This window comes from Ailuropoda melanoleuca, chromosome 12, assembly GCF_002007445.2.
Source record: "Ailuropoda melanoleuca isolate Jingjing chromosome 12, ASM200744v2, whole genome shotgun sequence".
Lineage (NCBI taxonomy): Eukaryota > Metazoa > Chordata > Mammalia > Carnivora > Ursidae > Ailuropoda > Ailuropoda melanoleuca.
This window is the reverse complement of record NC_048229.1, coordinates 24,240,193-24,258,929: the sequence shown is the minus strand read 5'-3', so window position 1 is coordinate 24,258,929 and position 18,737 is coordinate 24,240,193. Positions and strand designations below refer to the sequence as shown.

Sequence of the window (18,737 nt, the reverse complement as noted above, 5' to 3'; positions counted from 1 at the left end):
AAGCGCGGGTGGAGACGAGTCCGGGCTCGGGCGGGAGGTGCTGCCCGAGGCGGGCGGCGGGGCCGAGCCGGGTCGGGGGAGCCGTCGCGGGGCCCGGAGGTACCCGGGGATGAGGGAGACGGGCGAGCCTCACAGGCCTCGCGGGGGGGCTGAGGTGGAGGTGGGCAGGGGGCCGGGGCACGCCATTCCGCCCAGCCCCGGCCCAGGTGGCATCTCCCCTCCCCATCAACCGGGACAGAAAGCCCCTCCACCCTCGTTTGTCCACTCCAGACCCCACTCGGCCCAGCCCAAGCCGTCCCTCCCCCCACCAGCCAGCAGCCCAGAACCTGACACAGTGTCAGCGGCAAATCTCCGTGCCCACCGCAGGTAAGCCTGGCCTGTCCACGTGGCTTTGAGCCCTACACGTGACACTCAGAGACCCCCCCCCCCCCAGCATCAATCCAGGTTACCCCCAGAGTGAATCTCCAAGACCCCAAGACTACGGTACCCCCCATGTAGATCTCAACCCCCCCCCACACACATCAGCTTAAGACCTCTACATCTTCCAGGCCCCCTCATCAGCCTGGGTTCCCCATTTGGTCCGGACCCCGACATGAGGACGTCATTTCCCCCAGCAGGGGCCCCAGTCACCCGCCCATAGGCCTTAGGTGCTTTCAGCTAGGAGCCCCACTTGACCCCCCTCTAGATCCCCCATCAACTCAGCTTCTCCCCACATAGACTTCATCCCAGGACCCTGGAGGGTGCTGAGGGGCTGCGGTTCTTCACCCTGGAATCTGCCTGGGGCGCACTTCCTTGCTCACCGGAGAGAAGGGTAAGGTTTGAGATCCCAGAGCAGAAGGACTGTTTGAACCTGTGAACCTGCGAAACGGGCCCTTTTTCTTTTTCAAAAATACACATATGAAAGTGTTACTACAGCATAAGAGTATTTTTGCCTGTGGTCTCAGCAGGGGTGACGGAGCTTATAAACGCCCAGTCAGGCTGCCGGCGGCAAGAAGCAGGCTCGAAGATTGCTGGCAGGGCACAGCCCTCGTGAGTCGCCCTCCCTGCGTTTGTACATCTCGCCTTCCTGATTCTAAAACCCACACACGTCCACATGAAAAGTTCTCCAGAGTCTCAAGAAGGAAAAAGTCACGTGGAATACTCCTCCACTTTTCACTTGTCATAAGCATTTCCCATGTCATTAAAAATCCTTCCTAAATGTTTTTGTTCTTTTTTTTTTTTTCTTCATGATGGTCAGACATGATCAAAATACCATTTGGGGGAGATTAAGAGAAGTATGAAGAACATAGCATATGGCTGGCTGCCCTTGGGCCTCTCCCGGCGGCCCTTTTTGGGACCCTCATATATCATTTTGCATCCCACTTTCCCCTGTACCTCATATCATCTGTATGTCATGTCTGCTTCCCTTGAGCATGTTATGTTACCGTGTATTTTGCAGTCATAAATTCTCCGCCATGTGATGGGAGGGTAGTTGATCTCACCAGGCTTGACTGTTGGGCACTTTTGTTGTGGTTCTTGGTGCCTAAATCTTTGTCCCAATTTCAGATAAATTCCACAGCATGCGAACTTCCAGAATGGTCTTGATACACAAGCTGCCACAGTGTTTTCCAGAAAGGTCGTGCCAGTTTGTACTTTCACCATTGGATCAGCACAGAGTACATGTGTTAAAAAAAGAAAAAAAAATCTGCTCATTTTTATTTTTACAACTTTAATGTTTTCTTCAGTTACATGTTCACTATAGAAAGCTTGGAAAAGGCACAAAATGCTATTTTTTCACTGCCCTTCCCACTTTCCCTCTGTTTTTAAAGTCTCTTTCCCCCCTTGTCCTCCTCACCTCCTCCTCCCTCAGCCTTAACTTAGAAAAGGCAAGAAAGACAGCATAGGCAGGGCAGGAGGCCTCTGTTGTGCTATTACGTAGCATATCTGGCTGTTATCATTTAAAGGGAATTTAAAAGTCCAGTTCCTTATTTCAAGTGCTCAGGAGCCACATATTAGCCTGTGGCTACCATGCTGGATGGCACAGATGGAGAGCATTTCCAAACGCATAAGAAGTTCTGCTGGGCAGTGCTGGCTACTCCACCAGGGCAGGAATCCCGTTCCCCTAGATGCTCAGTAAACCGTGTGTTGAATGACTAAATGAGTGAAGGAGGCAGATGTACGCTAAGTAAGGAAATGAGGTATGTTCACGATGAGGTAAGAGTTGTAAAGACAGCACAGTGAAGATGAGACAAGGGTGATGGCCTGAGCCAGCACGTGGTGACATCCTGCTGTGGTGACAGCTGGTCTAGGATGAACATCAGAGAGTAGTGTGGGTAGGAACAGTAGGTACAAAGGCCCTGGGGTGACCAGTGCCTTGTCTTCAACACAATGTAACCCATGAGGGTCATATGGAAGGAGATTAGGTCAGAATGAGATGGGGAGGGGTCAGGTCAGTTCCTTGCGAAATAGAGGTCAGGGCAAGGAGATGGGGAGTTAGGGGAGTCCTGAGCAAGGTGGTGGCCACCATCTGATGTGGCCACTTTGCGCCTGCCCCTCTCTGCAGGCCCGACTGCTGACTGCATCCGCCTGCTGCCACCTGGGTTTGTCTGGAGCTGCTGGGACTGTCCTGGGATCCAGCCTGCTTGCCCCCTGAGGCCGGAGAGATGCTCCCATTGGCCAAAGCCCTCGCCTCCCCCAGGAATCCCCAGACCCCGGCTCTGGGGGAGCAGGACGGGGCTCCTCAGCCAGCCAGTCCTGGGGATACCGAGGTCTGGCGCCTGCGTTTCCGACAGTTCCAGTACTGCGTGGCAGGAGGGCCACACCGTGCACTGGGCCAGCTCTGGATGCTGTGCCGCCAGTGGCTGCGGCCCGAGGCACACTCGAAGGAGCAGATGCTGGAGCTGCTGGTGCTGGAGCAGTTCCTGAATGCGCTGCCCAGCAAGATGAGGACCTGGGTGCAGTCGCAGGGCCCCCGCACCTGCAGGGAGGCCGCTAGCCTGGTGGAGGACCTCACACAGATGTCGCAGCAGGAAGGTGAGGGGACGGGCCTCACCCCTAAGAGCGAGTGGCTGCCGGGGGGGAGCAGGTGCCGGGTTTGGGTTCTGGCCAATGTCTCCGTGGCCTGGTGCCCAAGGATCGCGCTTCTTTTTCCTTTCGGACTCAGAGTGTCGCATCCACCCAGCCCTGCTCCCACCCACCCCCCACCCGCTCCTGTCCCGTTCCCTCTCCCGACCAGCAGCGCCCCAGGCCATCTGAGCAAACCCCTGCCTGCACATGTCCTGCCAGTGCACATTGTCGTATCACACACCTGTGTTTTTCTTTGTTTTACATAAATGTCATTGTGCTGCACGCCTCTGTCTGCCTCACTTCTCTCGCTCAGTCGGTAATTGAGGGTTTCTCCATTTTACCATGTGTCCATCTGGCCTGTGGCTTTGCATTTGTCTGCTCTCTCTCAGGACCCCAGGTCTCTCAGCCCACATGAGGTGCTGTGGACCATGTCCCCGCCCCACCCCAGGTCCTGTCCAGGAATCCTGGAGGTTACTAGTCCTCCCCCGCATCCAGGCTATGGGGCGCAGACCCCACCCAGAGGTCCACGGCTGGTTATGGAGACTGATGCCTAGGTCCACAGCTGTCACAGAACGGGTGTTGGAGAGAGCTCAGCAGACAGATGGGTCTCAGGTAGCTGCAAGGTCTGCAGGTGAATCTGATGCCACCTCTCTCCCTCAGCCCCCTTTCCCCTGCAGGGGCTTTGTCCTCATGCTTTCTTGCCCCTGTGACTTTGTAGAATTGCTATCCTCCCGGGCCCCAGTCCCATGGAATGGGGCTCCCCTTTTTCCTTGTAATGTCAACAGAAGTCCAGACCCCATCACATCTCGAGGAGGTCAACCCTCAGGGCCTGGCACGGGTGCTGTGATCTGGGTGTCTTCAGGCCCTAGGTTCAGAAAAGCCTTGAAATCTACAGAAAACAGGGTTCCCAGGTCTCCACACTGCCCACAGGAAGCTGGCTGACTTGCTCGGGAAAGTTTTGCATGTCGCATTTTGCAGAGGCGAGAGCATAGTCCAAGTTGGAAGGCACTGAATGGCGTCATGGAGTCTTGTTCCCAGGTTCCTGTGGAATCATGAAGATGTGCAAGGCAGATAAAGTGGTCCTTGGAACTCACTGTTCCAGGGACTAAGGGGCCAAAAAGCTTTTGTGTCTGGTCCTTGGCGGACCCATGCAGCCCCCAGGGCCTCAAGCTTAGGAGGCCCAGGCTGGTGTTAATGTTTTGCTGTCACCATCTTGAGGTTCCCTATCATTTTTCAGCAAGGGGATCGCGTACATGTTTTGCACCGGGCCAGGCTGTGGTCCTATGGACAGGGATGTAGTTGGAGCAGCAAGTGGTTCGGCCTGATGAGGTGTCTCTCCCTGCCATGTGAATGCCTGGGAGTTAGGGACACAGGCAGGAGGCATCTGCATGCTGCTGCCTCAAGACCGGGCTTCATTCCTTGGGAAGGGTGAGGAGTGGGAAGGGGCTGGATGAGATGTGCACTGAGGGAAGGGAGCCTGGGGACTGGCTGGGGCAGGGCTGTGGGTGGGGTGCCTGAAGCCCAGATGGAATCCAGCAGGAGCCTGGCTCTCCTCTTTTCTGTGGGTGGCCCTCTCCAGTCACCGGGGTGCAAGTGCAGGGTGAAGACAGACCCGATATTTCCACCTGAAGCCCCTGATGGCTGGTGTCTGGAAAAATAACTGAACAGAGTAAGTCTCTCCCCATCTTAGTCCATGGTGTATCCTTCCCTCTGGCCCAGCAGTGAACCTGGGTGCCAAGGAGTGTTGTGCCCATTACAGCCCATTTATTGATACTGATGCTCTCGGGCACAAGAGGGAGAGCACTGGGATGGAGAGCCTGCACCTGGGGCTCTGCCTTTATTGGAGGGAGGCTATTCTAGGGTCTCAGAGGTATAGTCTTTCTTGGCTAATTTAAACCAGAAGAGTGGGAATTAGGATGTGAGTAGGAAGTAGTGGGTCACCCAAACTGTCAATTATCTAGACCACCCAAGGCTTTCTGAATGAGGGACCTCCATGAGTGGGGGCAGCCCAATTCCTTACCTGGTATTTTGCTAGTAGCTGTGTCACACAGCTGCAAATGTTTATTCCAGATGGCAGTCTTTGAAATGGAGGCCTCAGCAATTAAAAGTTTAATGTCAGGCCCAGCTCCCTGCTCTCCCTACACCCATCATCCTGTCCTCTGTCCGCATAGCAGCAGAGGGAGTGGTCAGCTCCTCCCATGCCAGCCCTGCAGTGGGGCTGACCCCAGATCCCTGTCCTGGCTGTGTGCCTTGATCTGCCTCCAGGGCCTCGCCTCCCTATAGTCCTGCAGCCTTGACCCTCACTGGATCCAGGGGTAGCCAGCTCATCATCTAGGCCTGGCTCAGACATCCATCCCTTTGAGAGGCTACCACGCAGAACCCCATTCATGTTCTCCAGGGTCCTCGCCTCTCTGCGATGTGTATAGGGTTTATCCTTTCCCTGCATGTCTGTTCTCCGTCCTAATTGATGTGAGCTTCGTGAGAGCAAGAGCTCTGCATGCACCTTCAGGTGGTTTCTGGACAGTGGACAGTACCAGACACCTAGTGGGTGCATAGCCGATACAGGAGGGGGAGGCGTGGGTGAACAGAAGGAAGAACCAAGGATGGGCATTTGGCAAGTAGCAGGCACTGTTGGATATACTGTACAAAGCAAGGCTCCGACTTTGGTCTTTTGCATGTGAATTACCAGTTGTCCCAGCACCACTGTTGAAAAGACTCTTCTTTCTCCTACTGAACGGTTCTGGTACATTTGTGAGAAACCAATTGGCCATAGATATGTGGGCTTAGTTCTGGACTCTCAATTCCTTTCAATTCTGTATGTCCAACTTTATGCCAGCACTGTAGCTCTGTAGTTAAGTGTTGAAATCAGAAGGTAGGTGTCTTCCAACTCTGTCCTATTTTAGGACTGTTTTGGCTATTCTGGGTCCCTTGCAATTTCATATAAATTTTAGAACCAGCTTTTCCATTTCTGCAAAAAGGAGGAAAAAAGACTGTTGGGGTTTTGATAGGGATTGCATTGGACCTGTAGATCACTGAGAGTGTTGCCATCTTAACAATATTAAGTCTTCCAATCCGTGAATGTAGAATGTGTTTATTAATAATAATGATGATGATGATGTTATTTATTCAGATTTTCTTTAATTTCTTTCAGTAGTAGTTTTCCAGTTTTCAGTGTAGAAGTCTTGTATCTCTCAGGCTAAATTTATTCCTAAGTATTTTATTCTTTTTGATTCTGTAAGTAGAACTGGTTCTTTTTTTGTAAATGAAATCTTCTGAGTTTCCTTTTTGGGTTGTTCACTGATGTTTTATAGAAACACAACTAATTTTTACATGTTGATATTGTATCCTGAAACTTCGCTGAATTCACTTATTAGCTCATGCTGTCTGTGAATAGAGACAGTTTTTCTTCTTCCTTTCCAATATATTTATTTTTTAAGAGATTTTCTTTTTTTTTTTTTTTAAGATTTTATTTATTTATTTGACAGAGAGAGACAGCGAGAGAGGAAACACGAGCAGGGGGAGTGGGAAAGGGAGAAGCAGGCTTTCCACTGAGTCGGGAGTCCGATGCGAGGCTCGATCCCAGGACCCCAGGATCATGACCTAAGGTGAAGGCAGATGCTTAACAACTGAGATACCCAGGCGCCCTAAGAGATTTTATTTTTAAGTAATCTCTACCCCAAAGTGGGGCTTGAACTCACAACCCTGCAATCAAGAGTTGCACGCTCTACTGACTGAGCCAGCTAGGTGCCCCTACCTTTCCAATGTAGATGATTCTTTTTTTTTCATTTTTCTTGCCTAATTGCTCTGGCTAGAACTTCCAGTACAATGTTGAATAGAAGTGGTAAAATCAAACATCCTTGCCTTGTTCTTGATTAGGGGGAAGCTTTCAGTCCCTCAGAATTATGATGTTTTTTATCATTAGAGGGCACTGGATTACATCAAATGCTTTTTCTGTGTCAATTGAGATGATCATGTGGTCTATTAAGATGGTGCATTACATAGCTTGATTTTGATGTATTGAAGCACATAACAGTTTGATTATAGTGTGTCTCGGTGTGGATCTCTTTGAGTTCATCCTGTTTGGAGTTTGTTCAGCTTCTTTGCAGATTCAAGTATTTCATCTATTTTAGGAAGTTTCCAGGCATTGTTTTCTCAAATATTTTGTTTCTCTGTCTTCTCTTTCTGGGATTCCCGTTATGTGTCTGTTGGTATGTTTTATGATGTCCCACAAGTCCCTTAGGCCCTGTTCATTTTTCTTCTGCTCCTCAGACTGTATAATTTTAATTGACTTACCTTCAAGTTTACTGATCCTTTTCTCTGCCAGCTTAAATCTGAGGTTGAACCCCCCTAACAAAGTTTTCATTTTAGTTATTGTACTTCTCTGCTCCAGAATTTCTATTTGGCTCCTTTATATAATTTCTCCTTATAGATATCCTTTATTCATTGAGAACATCATTCTCCTGATTTTTGATAGGTCTTTGTTCATGGAGTCCTTTAGCTCTTTGAGGGTATTTAAGACAGTTGATTTAAAATCTTTGTCTAGTAAATCCAATGTTCAGGCTTCTTCAGGGACAGTTTCTGTTAATTTGTTTTTATTCCTGTGAATGAGATACACTTTCTTGGGTCTTTGCATGCCTCTTAATTTGTTGTTGGGAACTAAGCATTTTTAATATTTGATAATATAATGCGATAACTCTGGAGACCAGATTCTCTTCCCTCCCCGGGGCTTGTTTATGCTGCTTACTGTGGGTTGTAATTGTTTATTTTGGGAACTTTTTTCTTTTTCTAAGATTTTATTTATTTATTTGAAAGAGAGAGTGAGTGCTGAGCAGGGAGCCTGAAGCAGGGCTCAATCCCAGGACTCTGGGATCATGACCCAAGCCAAAGGCAGATGCTTAACTGACTGAGCTACCTAGGTGCCCTATTTTGGAAACTTTTCTAAACTATTTTTGTAAATACTACATTCTTTGTTGTGTGTGCTCACTAAAGTTTCTGTTTCATTAATTTAGTGTTTGGCCAGAGATGTGACAGAAATTTCCTTTAGGGCCTGGAGCCAACAAAACAAAACTCTCCTGGTTTTTGTAGGTTGGCTCTGAGTTGAGATACTCCTTAGCCTCTCCATTTACAACTCTCCTGAGCCTTCACTTTCTGGTTACAAGGGGCCTAAAGATCAACCAGAGATGAAAGCTTGGGATCTTCTCATTTCCTACCATGTGTTTAGTCCTGATCATATGCATGGCCTGCTAGACTCTCTGGTAAAGCCCTTACTCCCACATGTACCTCTTTCTCCAGACTCTTCTTTCCTAGGCTTTTTGGTCTCTCTGCTGCTTGCTCCATCTGTTATCCCTGCTACAGGTGGTTGTGGCTAGTATATGCCGTTAAATGATTTTGACAAATGCTGCTCAGGAGGCCACTCCAGTCCTGACAGTCCTGAGAGGGCATAACAAAGGTAAACCCCTGAACTAATCCTTCAGGGAGTCACCAGACAGGTCACCAGACATACAAATGCAATGCTTTGGGAACAACATCTGTCTTGTCCCCTGTGGCTACAGCAAGCCACACCAATAACATAGACTGCCATTCACACAGCCCCTCCTAGCTGCAGAATGGGGTTGGTAGGCAGGTACGTAAAAATGCCACAACACCTTCTAGTGAAATTTAATAGCTTCTTTCTTCATTAAGCATTCCCTCATCCTTGTTTGTTTTGTTTTGTTTTTAAAATCAGATTAAAGTTCCTGAAAGTTAACTCTGAAAGTTTTTGCTGGCTTTATTGTTGCGTCAGTGGAGGGACTGATTTTGGGAGTTCCCTATTCTGCCATTTTTGGCAATGTTACCTTCCTGTTTGCTTTTTTAAAATAATGCTATTGAAACATAATTCCCATACTATATACTTTGCCCATTTAAAAATATGCAATTCAGTGATTTTTAGTATATTCGCAGAGTTGTGCAACCATCATTACCATCTAATTCCAGAACATTTTATTCACCCCAAAAGGAAACCTCAGACCATTAGCAGTCACTCCCCATTCTCCCCTCCCCGCAGCCCCTGGCAATCACTAATCTACTTTCTGTCTTTATGCCTGTTCTGTACATTTCATATAAATGAAATCATATAATATGTGGCCTTTTGTGTCTGGCTTCTTTCACCTAGCATAAGGTTTTCAGAGTTCATCCATGTTGTAAAATATATCAGTACTTCATTTTTTTAATGACGGAACAATATTCTACTACGCGGATATACACAGTTTGTTTCTTCATCATTTGATGGACATTTGGGTTGTTTCCACTTTTTGACTCTGATGAACAATGCTGCTATGAACATTCACATACAGATATTAGCATGGACATGTTTTCATTTCTCTTGGGAATACATCTAAGGAAGAGAAGTATGGGGTCATATGGTAACTCTACATATAACTTTTTGAGGAACTGCCAAATTGCCTTCCAAAGCAACTGTTTGCTTTTTACATGACATATTTTCAGCCTACAAAACTGTATGAAAAGTATTATAATGAACACCCATGTAATTGCCATGAAGCCATCTCAGAGCCTAACTGAAAGGCAGCTTAGGGTGTTACTTAAAGAAATGACACACTGTGGAGTTCACTGGGCCCACAGTGCAGGTCTCCCCACATTCCTCTTGTCCTGCTCACCTTGCTGCCCCAGAGGGGGACAAGGCCTTGAATTTCTCATTGCATGTGCATGTTTGTACTTTCTCCTCTTATTTTGCATCCATAACAGTGTATGGCTCTGTTTCCCATGTCCTAAACCTATAAATGGTGTCCTTCTGTAACTGTTATCCTGCCCTGGCTTTTGTCCCCTCACAATGTGTTTTGTGGTAGATCCATGGGGCCCTGCTTCAACTATCTTTGCTACCTGACTGCATTCTGCCTCAGAAAGATTCCAGTTGTGGGATGAGGCCCCTTTCCAGGCTTTCCGTGTTAGTAAGTGCTACAGGAAATGTCCTCATGGGCCTCTCAGAGACACACATGGGGGTGGAGTGCTAGGTGAGAAGACCTGTCCTCAGCTGCCTCTTGTGTCACTGCGGCCTCATGACTGGCAGCCATGGAAAAGTCTGGAGCAGGGGGGTGGGGCTGCATTTAGAAGCTTGTTGGAAGGATAAAGGCAGTGGCATACTATTGTTCCTGCCTTGGCCTCACTGGGGTGATCCTGGGATTGGCTGCTCTCCGTGTGCAGGAAATCTGGGGATTTAGGGGCTCTGGGTCACACAGGCCTCTCACCATCCCTTTCTCCCGCCCAGTTCTGGTATCTCTCACCGACCACCAGGACAAGAGCATCAGCGAAGAGGAAGACAGGAAGAGCCCGAGGTCCCAGAAAGACCCATCCCAGGTGAGCCCAGGGCCCCTGGCTCCATGCTCCTACATTCCTGGGGAACCATGAGCATCAGTGCTGTGACAGGCTGAAGGACATCCCATCCAAGCTCTGTGCAAGGCTGTCCCAACACTCCCAGGAAGGCTGAACTCCACACCTCTAACCTGTCCCGCAAATCCCAAAACTTGCTGCAGCTCAGTGCTGGGCAAAATACAGTTAACAGGGTTGTGCTCTGTTGCGGACCATCTTCATCCCCCTCCACCCAGGCCCTCTACTAGTCCTTCACCAGGCAACAGCCAGATGCTGAGGTCCCCACCCTCAACTACCTGCTGGGTATGTTGAGAGATTTCTGGTGCTGCCACTCCAAGTGCTGCCACATAGGAGCTTGGGTGCCCTGGCCCAGATGCCATCCATAGTATTAGTACCTGTAGTAGTCTCATACCAAAGAATCCTGTGGATTCTTGGAGGGGCTGGGAAAGACTCCAAGAGCGCATCCCCGACAGCAAGATCTATTCTTGCAAAGGCCCCGAGTGAGAGGGGACCATGACGTATGTCAGGGACCAAGGGAAACTTGGTGTGGCTGGAGATCACAGAGTGAAGGGGACGGGCCCCCAGCAGGGACTGGAGTGATTAAAACAGTGGGGGCCAGACCACGTAGATTTGTTAACAGGTAAAACACAAAAGAAACAAAAACCAAAAACAAAAACCAAACCACATTCCCTTCCCTCTGGCATCAAGCAGATTCACAGCCCCTTGCTCTCACCTCCCATCGCCTCAGTGACCTCCCGCTTCTTCAGACCACAAGCCCCTTCTGTCTCCCACTAATTTGCCACTCTCTCAAATGTTAACCTCCAACGCTAAGGCCCTGTCAGGACCTTCATGCCCTGCACATGACTGTCAGACTGGGTGTCCTTGAGACATCCTACCTCTGTCTCATACGGGGGTCGTGTGGCCTCCCTCAGTCATGACCAATACTACCACCTTCTCCTCCCAAGCCCCTCCACGCCATTCACAAGCAACCTTGAAGCATCTTTGGCTTCCTTTTGTTTTCCACGCTCAGAGAGAAAAAGCACAGGACTCAGGCCCTTCCCTTTTAAAAATGGGAATGTTACAGTGAGCACATGGAAAGATGCTGAAGATCACTAGCCATCAGGGAAATGCAGATTAAAACTATGATGAGATATCACCACACACCTACTGGAATGGCTAAAAGTAGAAAGAGGGACGGCAGCAAGTGCTGGCAAGGATGTGGAAAAACTGGAACTGTTTTATTGCTGGTAGGAATGCAAAGTGGTAAAACCAATCTGGAAAACGGTTTGGTTGTTTCTTACAAAGTTAAGTATATACATGACATATGACCCAGCAATCCCGCTCCTGGGACTGGATGTTTACCCAGATGAAACAAAAACTTATGTTCCTACAAAAACCTGTACACAAATATTCACAGCAGCTTTGTTTGTAATAGCCCCAAACTGGAAACAACCTACGTGCGCGTGTGACTAGATAAACAATCATTTTTCCTGCACGCCATGGAATACTATCCAGCAATATAACGGAAGAAACTCTTGATCCACACACAACTTGGATGGATCTGAAGGACATTATGCTGTCAAAACAGTTAATCTCAAAAGGTACATACTATGAAATCCCATTTATATGACATTCTTGAAAAGACAAAATGATAGCCACAGAGAACACATCAGCGGTTGCCAGGCAGGGGTTCTGGGTGGAGGGAAAATGTGACTACACAGGGGTAGCACGAGAGGGTTTCCCTGGGTGGTGGAACCATTCTGGTCCTGATGGTGGTGGTGGTTTCATGAATCTATATACGTGTTGAAATTAACAGATTTGTACATGCGTGTGCACACATGCACACACACACACAATTTTATATGATTAAGCAAAATTAAGAAAAATTAAGTTAAATTAAGGAACCATTAAAAATGATATTTCCCATCAAGCCAAAGTCCAGTCCCTCCTGCATTCCCAGAGACCACCCCCTCTTATGATGCTGGGGTCTAGTATCATTTTGAGGTTTTTTGACTTGCATGGCTAACTTTTTTAAGGACCCACTAGTCTGTATCTTGTTTCTTCTCTGGCTACTATGTTCTGCCTGGAGACCATTTTCATTCTTTATTTAATTCATAACAACAGAAAAAAAGACATCTAAAGAAAAACATGAGACAAAAGATGAATAACGCACCCACCGCTCTACAAAAGAGCTCCCCCCACCAAAGAAACACCTGTGTACCTTTGCAGACATCAGCAGCAGATCATCCCCATCCTTGAATTCACCTGCATGAATTTCTCTTATCTCTGACCTGCTTTTGCTGGGGGGAAAAAAAGAGTTATTCTTAATTGTCTTGTTTTAGGCTTGCAGGAGGAAATATCTTTTTGTATAATCTTTTATTGTGGAAAACTTCAATCACACACCGTGTGGTAGGCTGAATAATGCCTCCACCAACACCCTCTGCCCACCAAATGTCCATGTCCTCATCCCCTAGAACCTGGGAATGTTACCCTAGGTGGCAAAAGGGACTTTTTGCAGGTGTGATTAAGGTAGGAACGTGAGAAAAGGAGATTAGCCTGGATTATCTGACTGGATTCTAAATGTAATCCCAAGTGTCCTTGTAAGAGGGAGGCAGAGGAAGGTTTAACTACAGAAGACAGGACAGTGACCCAGGCACAGAGGTAGTGAAGGTGGAGTAAGGGCCACAAGGCAAAGAAGGTGGGTGTGTCTAGAAGCTGAGAAAAGGCCAGGAAACAGACTTTCCCCTGGAGCCTTCAGAAGCAACGAGCCTTGGCAGACACTAACTTTAGCCTGGGGAAACTGACTGCAGACTTCTGGCTTTCAGAGCTGTAAGAGAAATTTGTGCTGTTTTCAGTCACTGAGCGTGTCATAGGTTTGTTACAGCAGCCACGGGAAACAAATACACATTATATACACCAAAATAGAGAGAACAGACTAATGGACCCAGGGTTGTACTAGGACTTTCCTGGGCCCTAAGAATTTTTGTCCGATAAGAATCGTATCAAAGTTATACTCATGAGCTTCCACAAAATAGTAGAAGTTATATTTTATGACCATTTGGTACAAAGATGAATATATTCTAGGCTGGAGTAGTCGCTACATTCATTTTTTTTTCTGACTAATTTTAAAAGACATTAAAACATTATTGCAAGAAACTCCTTTTTTAAAAAGCTTCATGGTCCCTGGGCTCTGTTTCTGGCACATGATGGAGAAGTCAGCCCCAGATGGGCCACAAGTGTCTGACACACAGCCAGATGTGTTGATGGAAACCCCTTTTCCATCCTGAATTCTCCCCTCAGAAATCACTGACATGCTCACACCCCATCTCCATGCACTACAAGTAGGGCCTGGGCTTCAAGGTCTCTTTTTTCCCCCAACTGTATCTGTAATATCTTTTTATTTTTAATATTTTATGGAGATACAATCGCTGTGTAACATTATGATAATGATCCGACATATATTGAGCAATGACCAACTACAGTAAGTCTAATTAACATCTATCACCACAGAAAGTTACAAATATTTTTTCTTGTGATGAGAACTTTTAAGATTTGCTCCCTTGGCAACTTTTAAATATACAATACAGTATTATTAACTGTAGTCTCCATGTTGTACATTACAAGCCCGGGGCTTACTTGTTTTACAACTGGAAGTTTGTAGCTTTTGACCCCCTTCATCTATTATATCCCTCCACACCCACACACCCACAACCTCTGGCAAAGCCTCCAGACTCTTCTTTTTTTAGAAATAAACCCAGCTCCACTGCCTCAACTAGAACCATTAACAGTAATCCCCCAACAGCAGTAAATAGCTGGTTGGCATTCAGATTTCCCATTGTTCTTATATTCTTTTTCTTGGCTGATTAGACGACAGATGTGGGTCCCCGCATCCCACTCATTGCCCTGCACTGTCCGTGGAATGATCAGAGCCCTGGTCAACAAGACTTTGGGGACATTTTTTGTGTTTAGAGCTATAAACAAGGCTCAGAAATGTCCTGGTTTCTGTGCCTGGCCCAAGTGTGTTTGTCAGTATCTTCAGACGTCTCTGGATGGTGGCCAACGCTTCCAAGTCAGGGGAACTAACGTGCCCTAGCATGCCCCCTCCCCAAATACGTACACATACACACACAGGTCCTGGGCCTCCTCTCTCAACCCCTCACTCTCCATGGTCATGGTCTCGGGCCACTGAGGAGGAGGCAGGACTCTCAGCAGCTGAGGGTCTCAGGCAGTCAGGTACCAGAAAGAGGGAGAGGGACTCCTGTCTGTCCCCTTGCAGATGGCAGCCCCTCTGGTGACTGTTACAGAATTCAACACGTGTTTCTTCTACAATGAAAATTAGTATTTAGTAAGAAACAGAAAATCAGTAATTCAGCCAAACACACGATCCACATATTCCCAGCCTGAAAGGGAAGAATCTCCTACCTTAATTCTCTCCCACCACACCCCATCCCCAGCTCCCTCCCTCCCTCTGGCAGTCCCTAGTGTCTAGGAATCCCTGCCTGGGCCTTTGGGAGGCCTTATATCCCCACACCTGTACCCCAGGTGGGTGAGAGCAGCAGAAAGCAGAGACCGACCCAAGACAGGCCTTCCCGACATGTGCTTGACCTCCTGGTTGAGTCTCGCTTCTTGTCCCCCCGCCCACACATTTTCTCGAATATTGTCCATTTGTACTGAGGGGGTCGCTGTGCTCTTCCTCTAGCCACAAACCCTGAATGATCCAGCCACTGCAGTGCAGGTTTGTCAAGCCCTGGCCGGGTGCCTGGCTCAGAGCATGTTGTGCAGATATCCCCTTTCAGGCCCAGAGAGGAAAAGCCCTTTGCCCAGGGCCACACAGCAAGTAGGGCTAGCCCGGATGCAAAGCCAGGGCCATACATTTCAGATCCTCACTCTTCAGTGGCAAGCTCTGAGAGACCCCATTGCGTGCCTGCTGGTGGGATGGGTGACAGGAATGCTTTGGTGATAGGTGAGACCTGGACCCTCACTGCTGCTCATCACCCTCTGGGGCCTTGTTCTCAGGGATGGGGCAGCTGTGGGGGACAGTTCAGAGCCCCACCGGTAATACTGACCTCAGTCCTTACATAGGGCCCGGTGCTCTGTTTAATGCCATGTTGCTGCTGTGAAATCATCAGTGGTTTTCAAGTGAAGGTGTACTAGTCAGGGTTTTGCACGGAAGCAAAACCAGTAGGATTTATACACATACAGAGATGTATTACAAGGAACAGGCTCACACGATTAGGGAGGCCAAGGAGTGCCTGATTTGCTGTCTGCAAGCCAGAGGCTCCAGAAACCCATCTCCAGGGCAGGGGACTCTATCTCAAGGCCAAAGGTCTAAAGACCACAGGAGTCTCAGTCTGAGTCCAAAGCCCAAGATTCAAGGAGGATCTGATGTCTGAGGGCTGAAGGTGGCTGTCCCAGCTCAAGCAGACAGCACAAACGCACCGTTCTGCCTTTGTGTTCAACTTGGGCCCTCAACGGTTTGGGTGATGCCCACCCACATCGGTGAGGATGATCTTTACTCAGACTGCCTGCACAAATGCTAGTCTTCCCTGGAGACGCCCCCCCAGATACCAGAAATGTTACTTTACCAGCTACTGGGCCATCCGTTAGCTCAGTCACATTGACTCCTAGAACTCACCACCACAAAGGGGCCTTGAGTTTTCATTTTGCACAAGGCGGCCCTCGAATTATGTCTCCAGTCCTAGTAACAGCCCTCTGGGAATGTGCATTTGGGGTATTAAAATTAAATACAAAATGGAGACCAGACTTGAACATTCCCTGAGCAGACAAAACCACTCACCACATAAGTGAGACTTAATTTAGTGTGTTCTGCAAAACAAGCAAAACATAACCTGGGCCACCTCGTGCAAATGCCTCTGATGATCAGTAAAGAAAGTTAAGTCATCTTCCTAAATGCGTGTAAGATAATCACTTTGAGCCACCCCTGCTGTCTGGAAACCCCCTTTGTAATCATCATCATCAAGAAGGTTAAACGACCTCCTCATTTTCACTGTATAAGCCTCCAGGCTTCATATCAGTCTTGGATTTGAAAGCTCCCAGTTCGTAGACTATTCTTATATGTACAATAAACTCTTACTAAATACTGTTTATTGGTTTGGTGGCTTTTTTTTTTTTTTGCACCTTTTTTTTGGGGGGGAGCAGTGGCTTTAGTTTTACTATTCCTGGATTTTTGAAAGGAGGCAATGCTGTCCCTCTCCTGTGGTGGCATAGGGTAGATGGCTCTCTGGTGGCTGCTCCAAGCCCTGGGCGGCATGGGGCAGTTGTTGAGGACTGTGTTTGCCATTCCAGGCATCGGAGCTGGGGCTCCCCCAGGAGGGCGAGTGGCTGCAGCCTGCCCAGCCCCAGCGGAGTCCCCACACCAGGGCGGGGGCCAAGGCATCCTGCGCCCTGGGCTCACTCGGTGAGTGTTTGGGTCCTTCGGCAATCCTGAGGGCTGGGAATGGGTTTAAGGTTTGGCAAGGGTTTGACTTTGCTGATGGCAGTGTCAGGGGGCTTTGGTGATGAACTCTATACCTTCCCCCAGAAATTGTGCACACCAGGAGTGGGGACTGATATCGCAGCCCCCTCCCTCCCGAAACAGCCACTCAAACGTTTCCACCCCTTGACCAGGGCTTCAGCCTCCTAGCATGAAGGCAGACAGACAGAAGATGCTGCAGCATGGGGTCCCCTCAGCAGCCCGCCCAGGTGAGGAAAAGGGGGCCCAGGGCCGTGGGATCTGCCCCCCAACCCCCCCATCCCTTTATCTTAAGAAAGGAAAGGATCAAGGGCACTAAGGCCCTACTGAGTAAAGGCAGCTGTCTGCCTGCTCCTCTCTGCAGTCCCTGGGCGCAGGGGGGGGCGGGGGGGGGAGGCAGGGAGATGCCCAGGGTGTGGTCTCCAGCCCTGGCCCCTTCACTAACAATTAACCCTTTCCCTCACCCTCCCCAGGCCTGGGCTCCTCGCCTCTGAAGGCTAGTATCTGGGATGAACCTCCCTGTGGGCAGGTTGGGGACAGAGCACCAAGGAACAGACACACCCTCCCCAGGCTGGCCCAGGACTCTCCCCAGGCAGAAGGGGGTGCCCGGCAGGCAGGGGCTGCCCCCAGGGACGCTGTGCTTCAGGGCACTGGAGGCCAAGGGCCTGCTCCCGAGGGGTCCCTGCACCCGAGCCCTCAGCCCGGCCTGGTTGCAGACCCCACCCTTCCAAGTGCTCAGAGCAGCAGTCCCCAAAAGAGGCTTGGGGACAGCGATGCCAGCAGCACCCACCTGCCCTTACTCAAAGACACCAAAGCCTCCCCTGAAGAGGCGGGGCAACCGGCTGCTGCCCTCTCCTCGGGGAGCTCAGCGGCGACCCAAGTCCCCCCAGGGGCGCGGCCCTTCGCGTGTGCCGAGTGCGGGGAGGTCTTCACCTGGGTCACCCACTTCATCGAGCACCAGAAGCGCCACCTGGAAGAGGGGCCCTTCTTGTGCCCCGAGTGCGGCAAGGCCTTTCTGCACGCCTCCGTCCTGGAGGAGCATCGGAAGATCCACCTGCTGCAGCCGCTGCGCAAGAGGCCCCGGCGGGGCGGGGGCGAGGGACCCGGGGAGGCCGGCCCGTTGGAAGCGGCGGGTGGAGGTCCCTGCGCCCAGGACGCGGATGGAGACCCGCGCGCGGAGCCCTCCGGCCGCGAGCGGCCCTTCGAGTGCGGCGTCTGCGGGAAGGCCTTCCCCTGGATGGTCCACCTCCTCGACCACCAGAAACTGCACGCCACGCAGTGAGCGGACGCGGGCCCCGGGTGACAGCGACCCCGGGCGGACTCGTCCTGCAGGCGACCAGGGACCTGCCACCCACGCCGCGTCCCCCCGGAGACAGCGACCCTCGGTGGGCTCGTCCTGCGGGGCGACCTGAGACCCGCTGTCCCCTCCGCCGAGTCCCCCGGGTGACAGCCGCCCTCGGCGGACTCGTCCTGCAGGCAATCCGGGAGCCGCCACCCACGCCGCCGCGTCCCCCGGGTGATAGCGACCCCAGGCGGAGTCGTCCTGCGGGGCAACCCGGGACCAGCCGCGTCTCCCGGGCGTCGCCGCACCTGGCGCTTACCCCGGGTGACAGCGACCCTCGGCAGACTCGTCTTGCGGGGCGACCCGGGACCCGCCGTCCCCGCCGCCGCGTCTCCCGGGTGTCGCCCCGCCTGCCACTTACCCAGGGTGACAGCAACCCTCGGCGGGCTCGTCCTGCGGGGCGACCGGGTACCCGCCGGTGTCGCCGCACCTGCCGCTTACCCCGGGTGACACCGACCCATGGCAGACTCCCCCTGCGGGCGACCCAAGACCCGCCGCGTTTCCCGGGTGTCTCCG

At 50.3% G+C, this 18,737-nt stretch overlaps 1 protein-coding gene across 1 annotated transcript; it reads left to right on the top strand.

Annotated features, from left to right (window-relative positions):
- Nucleotides 1-6: 6 nt before the first annotated feature.
- ZSCAN1 (zinc finger and SCAN domain containing 1) lies at nt 7-18,201 on the top strand. Its single transcript, XM_034638040.1, has 7 exons — nt 7-366; nt 718-811; nt 948-3,012; nt 10,307-10,395; nt 16,714-16,825; nt 17,035-17,109; nt 17,353-18,201. Exons 3-7 carry the CDS (start codon nt 2,643-2,645, stop codon nt 18,159-18,161), a joined length of 1,455 nt encoding a protein of 484 aa, XP_034493931.1. The 5' UTR covers nt 7-366; nt 718-811; nt 948-2,642; the 3' UTR covers nt 18,162-18,201.
- The last annotated feature ends 536 nt before the right edge of the window (nt 18,202-18,737 follow it).

What these genes read in the sequence shown, in the direction of transcription:
- ZSCAN1 (XM_034638040.1), top strand. Translation starts at nt 2,643, where the DNA reads ATGCTCCCATTGGCCAAAGCCCTCGCCTCCCCCAGGAATCCCCAGACC. An exon ending in CTGCGCCCTGGGCTCACTCG is followed by an intron (nt 16,826 to 17,034) that starts GTGAGTGTTTGG and finishes CCCCTTGACCAG; the next exon opens with GGCTTCAGCCTCCTAGCATG. An exon ending in CCCCTCAGCAGCCCGCCCAG is followed by an intron (nt 17,110 to 17,352) that starts GTGAGGAAAAGG and finishes CACCCTCCCCAG; the next exon opens with GCCTGGGCTCCTCGCCTCTG.